At 40.6% G+C, this 10,675-nt stretch overlaps 1 protein-coding gene across 1 annotated transcript in view; it reads left to right on the top strand.

Moving 5' to 3' along the window:
• The first annotated feature begins 3,346 nt into the window (after nt 1-3,346).
• DNAJA1 (DnaJ heat shock protein family (Hsp40) member A1) overlaps nt 3,347-10,675 on the top strand; it is an 8,173-nt gene continuing 844 nt past the window's right edge. The window contains exons 1-7 of the mRNA XM_018563007.1: nt 3,347-3,519; nt 4,941-5,121; nt 5,204-5,308; nt 8,303-8,530; nt 9,068-9,182; nt 9,799-9,914; nt 10,037-10,137. Coding sequence (XP_018418509.1) covers nt 3,388-3,519; nt 4,941-5,121; nt 5,204-5,308; nt 8,303-8,530; nt 9,068-9,182; nt 9,799-9,914; nt 10,037-10,137 — 978 coding nt within the window. The 5' untranslated portion in view covers nt 3,347-3,387. The remainder of the gene's footprint in view (nt 3,520-4,940; nt 5,122-5,203; nt 5,309-8,302; nt 8,531-9,067; nt 9,183-9,798; nt 9,915-10,036; nt 10,138-10,675) is intronic.

Genomic DNA, 10,675 nt, shown 5'->3' with positions numbered 1-10,675 from the left:
ACGTGCAGTCATCATTGCTTTGCACAAAAAGAGATTCACAGGCAATGATTGCACCTAAAATCAACCATTAATCGGATCCCTAAGAACTTCAAGGGGAGAGGTTCAGTTGTTGTGAAGAAGGCTTCAGGGTGCCCAAGAAAGTCCAGCTAGCGCCAGGCCCATCTCCTAAATTTGATTCAGCTGCGGGATCGAGGCACCACAAGTGCAGAGCTTGCTCAGGAATGGCAGCAGGCAGGTGCGAGTGCATCTGCACACACAGTGAGGCAAAGACTTTTGGAGGATGGACTGGTGTCAAGAAGGGCAGCAAAGAAGCCACTTCTCTCCAGGAAAAACATCAGGGACAGACTGATATTCTGCTAAAGGTACAGGATTGGACTGCTGAGGACTGGGGTAAAGTTATTTTCTCTGATGAATCCCCTTTCCGATTGTTTGGGGAATTCGGAAAATACCTTTTCCGAAGAAGTAAAGGTGAGCGCTACCATCAGTCCTGTGTCATGCCAACAGTAAAGCATCCTGAGACCATTCATGTGTGGGGTTGCTTCTCAGCCAAGGGAGCGGGGGGCTCGCTCACAATTTTACCTAAGAACATGGCCATGAATAAAGAATGGTACAAAAACATCCAAGAGAAACTTCTCCCAACCATTCAAGAACAGTTTGGTGAGGAACAATGCATTTTCCAGCATGATGGAGCACCTTGCCATAAGGCAAAAGTGATAACTAAGTGGCTTGGGCAACAAAACATCGAAATTTGGGTCCATGGCCAGGAAACTCCGCAGACCTTAATCCCATTGAGAAATTGTGGTCAATCCTCAAGAGGCGGGTGAACAAAAAATCCCCACAAATTGTGACAAACTCCAAGCATTGATTATGCAAGAATGGGCTGCCATCAGTCAGGATGTGGCCTAGAAGTTGACTGACAGCATGCCAGGGAGAACTGCAAGAGGTCTTGAATAAGAAGGGTCAACACTGCAAATATTGATTCTTTGCATAAATGCAATGTCATTGTAAATAAAAGCCTTTGACACTTTTGCAATGCTTCTAATGATACTTCAGTATACCAGAGTAACATCTGATGAGAAGGTCTTAAAACACTAAAGCTGCAGACGTTGTGAAAATGAATGTGTGTCGTTCTCAAAACTTTTGGCCAGGACTGTAGTATTCAGGGTGCTCTTATTAGGACAGGTCTAAGGGTGAGAAACCATTATCATATAGAATTTGTTGTGTTCCAGTTCACTAGATTAACCTAGTATAGAATTGCAGGTGCTCTGGATCAGCTTCCCTAATGGGTTTTCTTACAGCTGCAAAGTAGTGTACAAAATAAGGGTTGAAAACATAAGAAAGTTGCACAGGTATGTGTTGCTTACCCACATAATCTAGTCCATTGTTTCTTTAAAGCCACACTCCGGGCTGAATGATGATTTGCACACCACACTAAATCTTACCTTGCAGCATGCCGTCACCTGCACTGAAGAAGGAACAATGCACTTTGGTTGCATCACCCACCTCTTTTCACTATACTCCATTCACAGGAGCGGCAGCAACAGGCTATCCCCACACAGAACGCTGAGCTTCCAGGCACTGAAGAGAGGGAGCGATGCGACTCGAATTGTACAGCGCTCTGGTCACACACATCACAATCTGTGATTTGGAGGAAAAGTAATCTCGCATCACCTCTTCCTCTAATTATAGGATATCTTGTATTCTTTACAAAACAAATACAAGATATCCTGTAATTTGAGGAGGAAGGGGTGATATTCTCCTCCAATCACAGAATGTCTTGTATTCTTTAAAAAAATAGACATTTTTGAATGGAGGATAGTGAAAAGGGGGGCTGATGTGACCAGACCGCTGTACAATTCGCATCGCTCCCTCTTCAGTACCTGGAAGCTCAGCGTTCTTTGTGGGGTTATCCTGTTGCAAGGTAACATTTTTGTGCTTTGCAGCTGCACAATGCACATACCACCAAGCTTTTTATTGATAATTTACACACCCAGTATTGTGTTTTAAATTATTATTCTGCCCAGAGTGTGGCTTTAATTATGAGGTGCCACATGACTGTATAGTAGGAGCCCCTAAATGGCAGACTGCAGTCCGGATCTGGACCAAGCAACAGTTTTATCCGGACTGCGATCCAAGACTAGGTTATGGCTGGCTGATAGCCAGCCATAACTCAGCACAGGCCCCTATTCCTCTTCAGTGTCTGCTTTGAACTTCCGTTGTGATTGTTTGTTTGCTGGAGGCTTCACAGCTTATCCCCAAAAAGTTAGTTTAGCCATCAATGCTAGGTCACTGTTTAAATGATGTAGGGATCGCCATAGCTAAACTACTGAGAAAACAAATTAGAGCACATTTGAGGGACACAGGAAGACTTTCACGTTTGGGTATATATGTCCGTCTATAGGACACTGACAAACTGTAGGCAAGCCCAGAATAACCCTTCATATGATCAGCATGCCTCAGAATTGTAGTAAAGCAGTAACAAGAGCATGATCATAAAACAGTCTATTGAGGGACACATAACCTACCCCTCTGTGTTTTATGATCATGCTCTCGTTACTGCTCTAAATGGACTCGATTTTGTTTTCTCAGTAGTTTAGCTATGGCAATCCCTACATCATTAAAACAGTGACCTAGCATTGATGGCTAAACTAACTTTTTAACTGGTTGAATCGGCGTGGGCAGGCAATAGGAGGTAATTTGGGCATCAGATCTTTAAGGTAAGGTTTGTCAGGAGCCATGTATATCTGTTCTACTTAAAGTAACAAAAATCTATGAGTGTATTCATGTAAATGTGATCTTTTGTTTTTAAAACTTGACTGGTTTCCTTTAAAGTGACATTAAAGGCAAATGTATTTTTCGCTCACCCCAACGTTAATGAAAGCACTTACCCGGTCATCTTCTTTCCTGTAGTTTTCAGCCTTCTCTCCAGCGCTGCTGCGGGTCTCCGATCCAGCGCTGACTCCTCTGTCCTTGCTGGCACTTCCTGCCCCACGGTGTCTGCATGCGGGTGCACGCGTCCATAGACTTACCTTGTGTCTCTCCTCGTGTCCCGGCCGAAAACCCGAACTGCGCATGCGCCCGCCCCAAGATGCTTTGCGGCCGCCCGTGCAGTTTCACATTTTCGGGCGGGAGAGCGCGCGGGGAAGACACGGGTAAGTTTAAACCGCTGTTAAAGTGGGTTTTTTTATTTTTAAAACTTTTTGCATAGATCTACTGCTTGCTAGCACTAGATATATGCAAAAAACGCTGAGGGTTTAGAAACCCTTTAATACAGTTTGTCAAGTATTGTGGTATGTAAATGTTCTTGCATAGCAGTAAATCTAACATGCTTTTTTATTTATTTAGGTTGATTTGTAAAGACTGTTGTTCCCATTTGCACCTTGAAAAATGGTGGTCGAAACTGCATACTATGATATATTGGGGGTTAAACCCAATGCCACAGCAGATGAACTGAAAAAAGCCTACAGAAAGCTTGCTCTAAAGTATCACCCAGATAAGAACCCCAATGAAGGCGAAAAGGTAACTATATGTGAAGCAGAAGTCATTCCTATTGCGTTGTACAATTCACATTTAGTAATGGTATTCAATTTCTTAATACAGTAGTGTCCCAGAATAGTGCATGTCTTAAGCAATATGGGTGGAAAAGGACAAACCCTTGTTAATTGTTGACTACAAACAATGAAACAAAGAGCTTTGTCTTCAGCCTGCACTAGTTTCAAAGTATATGTAAATCCAACAATATACTTATTTATTTACTTTGGTCTGTTATATATACTATTAACCCTTTAGCTACTACTGATGTAAGGCTTACATTAGCGGAAGCACAGGCTATTAAAAAAGGAGCAGCTGGCACTGTCTTCAGGCCACACAAGGCGAATGTCGACTTTTGTGTTGAAAGTGATTGAGTCCTCCCTACGTCCACCTGATCACGTCCACTGGCTTTAGAACCTGTGCCCACATGCCATTAGCTCCCTATATGATAGTATTAACTTTAACCCCCCAAAAAGTTTTACAAATTAAAATAACACAAAAGAAAACCTGGACAATATCGGGTGTGCCCACATGCGAAAACTACAGTTGCATATAGCTCTTGTTCCTGCATGTGGGCGATAATTCCAAGGCCATTAGTCATGGTTAACTATAAACTGATGGCCTGTAATGCATTGGCAATTCTGGGCACCGAAGTTTGTCACTGTTTCACAAGTGCGCACAGTTTTGGGGCTTATGTTTGGCATCTGTTTACTCCTCCTCTTTTTACCCCAAAAATTGCACTACAACCAATTTAAATGTGTTATTTAAATTTCAAATTATTGCAAATATTGTGTGACATAAATTGCACCTGCCACCGTTTTATTCTTTAGGGTCCCCGCTTTCAGAAAAAAAAAAAAACAAGGGGGTTTAACTAATCTTAAGGACTAAAATGGGTGTTATAACAAATTTATAATCATTTTTTGGCAAGCGTTTTAAATGTTCAATATGTGCAAAAAATCTGTTCTACCAGAAATCCAGTGCTGCTCTTTGTGTGTTATCGCAAACAATGTTTTTTTATCAGGAAGTGTGCTAGGACTGCAGAACTGCACCCATGTTTTAAAGGAGGGGGACGTGTTCTATAGATTTACTACACCTTCTGTCCTAGGGGGGCAACCCTGCTCCCTTATTCCTGTACACTACCAATGCGTACAGGAAGTGTGCATTGTCACTCTAGGACGTGACAGAGTTAAAACAAAAGAAAAATTGCCAGAATGCGGTCACTATGTAAGGACTGGTAAACTGCAATATGTAACATATTTGTTTAGTTTAAGTACATCGTCAAGCCTGTCTCTAAATAGGATTTCTGTGTTTTATTGTGAGAATGCTGCAGAGCCCTTTAACATTTGCACTAACAGTTGGAATGTTCAATCATGTAATCTAGCTATAATTTTTGTATTTCTTTTTAACAGTTCAAACAGATTTCTCAAGCATATGAAGTTCTTTCTGATTCTAAGAAAAGGGACTTGTATGACAAAGGTGGAGAACAGGCCATCAAAGAAGGCGGCATGGGAGGGGGTGGATTTGGTTCACCTATGGACATTTTTGATATGTTCTTTGGTGGAGGGGGAAGAATGCAAAGAGAGAGAAGAGGTAATTGGTGTGAATGTAGCAAAATAATGATCAAGCCAAGGCTCCGAATTTGTATGCTAAAGTTGTATTAATTTGTTTGCAGGTAAAAATGTAGTCCATCAGTTATCTGTATCGCTGGAGGATCTATATAATGGGGCAACAAGAAAATTGGCTCTGCAAAAGAATACTATATGTGACAAATGTGAAGGTATGTGGTTATAAAAAAATATATAAAATGCAATAACCTTGCCACCGCAAATGATGATTTCATAGACTCAAGTACAATCACTGCGCTTATCAAAGTGAAAAAATTAAACCGATGAAATTAATCACTTTACACATTATTTCAATTTAAATCAATATTGCATAATCCCATGTACATAATTAACATATATTTGGATACATGTTAATTATGTATGTGGGTTTGTGGAATGTTGATGTATATTGACATACAAGAATTTGTAAACTGTTATTTTTCTATTTTTTAGTTTTTTTTCACTTTAAGTGCAGTGATTGTACTTGAGAATGTTTTAGTAGTGGTTTTATCTATTTACACTGTAGCTGTCACTTATTTATTTTTAGATTGAGGACATTATCGCCATAGCGCGGGTCACTATATAATTTCTGATTTTTTATAGACCATGAAATTGTACTATTGTAGTAGTACCTGGAAGGCACACAGTCTAGTCACGGTTTTACAATGAGCACTTTATTCAGTTTATGTACAATATGTGGTATTAGGGCTTATTCTTTAATGGAGAGAAATGGTAGTCCATGGTGCTGGCAGTATTCACCTGCAAAAGTTATATCCATAAATGTGTGTTTAGATACCTGAAATGTAAGTGGCTTGTTGGAGCAGGTGGACAGCTTGGTCTTAAGGTAAAAATGGGAACATTGGCCAAAACAATTTAACATTGTATGGCTGATCACCATTTCACATAAGACTTGTTGCCTGGGCTTGTCTGTGGTGCCTATAGTCATGGAGACCATCACTTTATCTGGCTGAAGTCAGCAGGCGGGAGTGAGAATTTCCAGAAACCTTGTTGGGCTGTTGCTGTGAACTTACAATGACAGATGTAAAGATGTCCACAATTTGAGCTGTATTTCAATGATTCTTCAGCATTTTAGATTATCCCCCAGCATTTCTGGTCCCCACCTCTTGATCCGACTCTTTTGAACAAAGCAAAATTGCAATTACTAGATATAGCGAAGGGGCCTCCCCCAACTTATGGCAGGTTTCATTGCTGTGCCAGATCCAATAAAGAAAGGATACATTGGAAGGCTCAAGTCAATCTCCAACTGAATTTGCATAATGGATTAAAAAATATGACTTTTGTGGAGGCATCCAGAAGATAAACCATTTTCTTGCCACACTGATTCCTATACCATAATGTCCAGGATAGACCTTGTTTTCCCAAGGTCTATCTAGCTGTCTACCAGACTACAAAGTCTGGTAGACAGCTTTCTTACCTGGCTAGGACAGAATATACCACATCCCTCAAAGTCCATACCACCAAGGATATAAGCCACACAGGCCACGTTCAAGTGTCATCAGACAAAATTCTGGATGCTTTACCTTTTTTAATCTTGAGTTTACTCCTCCACTGTCCCTTATTCCACTTAGTTTGAGATAACTAATCAGTCTCAGCCCACTTCCCTATACTCTGGGGGTCTGACCATTAACTTTAAAAACTTCAAAATTAAACCCTCCATCCATCCACCCATATCACTATATGCAGATTATACTCTGGTATATCTGGCTGAACTGAATCAAACCAATCTCTCCATTGCCTTTTGAAATGGTAGAGGCATTTGGTATGTAATCAAGCAGCAATGTAAATTGGGGGGGAAAGAGCGCTTTGGACTTTCTACTCCGTACACCTAACCTCACAACTCTCCAAGTTGTGGATGCCTTTATATATTTAAAATGATAGTGGCTTTAGATATTTGGTAGTAACAGTACAATTTGTTTTCCCTACAATCCTATGTTGCCAATATTCTCCACCCTATAGTTTCAACCCTCCAACAGAAGACTATGCAGTGGATGGGGCTGCCCCTAGATTTGATGGGCAAAGTCAATCTATTGGAAATCTTCATACACGTGTTCAAGAAAATTCACCCTCTTATCTGCATCGCTTACCTTGGCAGGGAAAGTGCCCCAAGGATTGCATTGAAAACTGACTTGCTATGGAGATGACCGCTTTGGCATTCCCTATTTTCCTAGCTATTATCTAGCAGCACAATGTATGAATATCCTTTTAATGGGTAATCCCAACGATGGCATTTGCACCACTACTGAAGTGGCCATTATCGCCTCTTATGAATCCCTACATAATGTATATAGGCGATCTATTCTTTCTTTCAATTCAAGATGCATTACTCCTGCACCTCTTGGGTGAATTTCCCCTATAGCCCACTGTGTTTGCACCCTTCCCTATGTGACTTTCTTTCCATCCCAGATGCACAACATTGGTCTTCCTTTTGATATGAGTTGTCAATCAACTGCACTCCTCAGATGAGATTAGGTCATTTAGGCAACTCCAGGAGGAATTTTGTATTTGACTGAGCATAGAGCCCAAGATTGGTCACAGTTTAGGGATGCATACAAGAGCTCATTAATTCAATTAAAACAACTAGGTTGGATCTCCATTTCTCTTTCTGCTTTCATGGATGTGGTGAGGAAGTTGACTTTTTCCACCATCTACAGACTTGCTGCTGTGTTCAAGAATTCTAGTCAGTAGTCAATGACTTCATTTCAACTGCACTTGGACTTCTCAAAAACCTGCCTTTTGGCTATTCTAGGAGACATGCAACCTGCCAAAATCTTTTTGTGAACCCTCTTATTTTGATGAAAAATGTGATCTTATTAGCATGGAAGGGCCTGTCTTTTCTAAGCACATTGAAAAGCCTAACTAATTCCAATCTACTTTCATATAATCCCACCAACAAGTTAAGAGCTGATCCACAAATCTTCAACAAAATATGGGAATCTTGGGTTAGTTTGACCTATAACACACATTCTCATCTGGACCTAGGTATGCCATACCTCCTGATGATTTGTAAACTGTTATACTGTTTTTCAATGTCCTTACCCTCTTCAAAAAGAGTATCTTTAAGTCTTCAATGAAATGTCTATCTTGCCATTTTTATATTTTATGTATTTTTTTTTTCATTCAAAGCTTTCAATGTTTCATTTATTTAGGGCGTGGTGGCAGAAAGGGAGCTGTGGAGTGCTGTCCAAACTGCAGAGGTAGTGGTATGCAGATCAGGATCCATCAGATAGGACCAGGAATGGTTCAGCAGATCCAGTCTGTGTGCGCAGAGTGCCAAGGACAAGGAGAAAGGATTAACCCAAAAGACCGGTGCAAGAGTTGCACTGGACGAAAGATTATCAGAGAGAAAAAGATTCTTGAAGTTCACATTGACAAAGGTTTGCGGATTTGATATTTGCTCTCGTACAGTAACTAGTTAAAGGAGCAAAAATGAAACTACGTGTGGGAACGAGTTTTCATGTTTTGGGTAATCGAGGGAGAGGCACAATGGCACTTTACTAATAGGTCATATACCATTTTTGTAAGTTTTCCTGTGTCTCAAATGTATTACTCTTACAAACTGTTCTAAAGAATATATTTTAGGCTCTGATGTAATATTTCGCAAACTGATTGGTTGCCATGCACAGCTGCTCCCCAGATTTGATAAATTCTACCCAATCAGCTTCTCTCTTTAGTTTGTTCAGTTAAGATTTGAAAAGAGGCGCTGAATGGTTGAATGCACAGCTGCTCCAGATTTTGTCTGCTCTGGTTTTGATTCCCCTCGTGTATTGTGAATATGACATTAGTTGTGACACTTGTGATGGCAAAAAACATTTGCCATGTGTGTAAATTCCAGTTTTGATCAAATATGTTTAGTTTTAAGCTGAGAACATCTTGTTAGTGATTTCTGAATCGTGTTTCTATTTTTACTACAGGTATGAAGGATGGTCAGAAAATCACATTTTCTGGTGAAGGAGACCAAGAACCTGGTTTGGAGCCTGGAGATATTATTATTGTACTTGACCAGAAAGATAATGTAGTATTTACAAGGTATAGAACTTTCTGTTATCTGTATCTGATTTTTGTTTAAGGCCTGTATTTTTATTTTCTGCTGAAAGCTGAACTTCAGTTTTGAAAACCGTGCAACCGCTGCGTTCTGTCCTTATGGTTCAGGCGTTCCCTATTATAAACCTATAAAGTGTGTTTTTGTTTTTATTTTCCCCATCTACGTACCTGATTTTTAGTTGTAACGTAGTGACCACTTGATCTGTACTGGCCTTTCACTACACAAGATCAGGCCTGGAGGAGAGACCATCATACTCTCCTTGTAACCACTATGTAATTTCCTTTGGTTTGTCTTTATTCCTAAACAGTCAGTGATGCTCTAATGGGCATGTGCAAATTAGAGAAAAAGGCAGACATTAGGGAGGAGAGTGAGTATGAATTGGGGCAGCAGAGGAAAGGGCTGGGTGATGAGTATCCTGCAGCAGGAAGCATGTGGCTGCCTATTCGGGCTGAAAAGATCCAACTTTTATACAAAGATTACCTATTATTTTCCAGGTATAAAGGGGGGGAAAAAAAGAAAGTTCTTTATAACATCGTAATTGTTTTATTTTTTTCCTATCACTTTTCAGCTTAATGACTTTAATTCTGCTTTATATTGTAGGCGAGGAGAAGATCTGTTTATGCACATGGAAATAGAGCTTGTAGAGGCTTTGTGTGGATTTCAGAAACCCATTGTAACGTTGGACAACAGGACCATTATTATTACTTCTCATCCTGGTAAGCATGACTACTATGAATACAAGTTTAAAAGGGGACTAACCGATACACAGCTTTTTAGATGACATCACATTCAATTGATGTGATTTGTTTATACATTAAAGTGTGTATTTGTTTTGCAGGCCAAATAGTCAAACATGGGGATGTTAAATGTGTGCTAAACGAAGGTATGCCTTTCTACCGCCGGCCATATGAAAAGGGTCGCCTTATAGTTGAATTTCAGGTAAGTGTATGAAGCATTTTACTTTGCATTAATTGGTCATTTGTTCACATCCCAAGGGTAGACAGCTGACTTGGCCAACTTCTTGGTTTGCAAGGTCTATCTTTGAAGCGTTTCCTCAAATGTGTCGTCAAGTATGTGATTTGCATGCCATTAAAACAGGGAGGTCTCCATTTTGATCTACTATTGCAGGGGTAGCCAAACTCTGGCCCTCCAGCTGTGGTGGAACTACAAATCCCATGAGGCATTGAAAGATTCTCCCAGCCACAGACATGACTCCCCGGAGAGAGATGCATCATGGGATTTGTAGTTTCACCACAGCTGGAGGGCCGGAGTTTGTTTGTCAGATTGTTCAGGTATTTTAGGAGCCAGCGGGGGCGACTAGCAAGATATTGAAGCTCGGGCCAGTGGGAGATTCCTCCCACTGGGCCGAGTTTAGCGTAGATGGAGGAATCTCTTGTACTTTTTTCCATCTGACCATAGAAAATCTATAGGTGTATGGCCAGCTTTAGTGGTGTGGCTGGTTTGGCACTGCATAGCT

Source organism: Nanorana parkeri, unplaced genomic scaffold (assembly GCF_000935625.1).
Source record: "Nanorana parkeri isolate BGI_ZX_2015 unplaced genomic scaffold, ASM93562v1 scaffold621, whole genome shotgun sequence".
NCBI lineage: Eukaryota > Metazoa > Chordata > Amphibia > Anura > Dicroglossidae > Nanorana > Nanorana parkeri.
The sequence above is the reverse complement of the archived record's forward strand: the minus strand, read 5'-3'. Positions and strand labels throughout refer to the sequence as shown.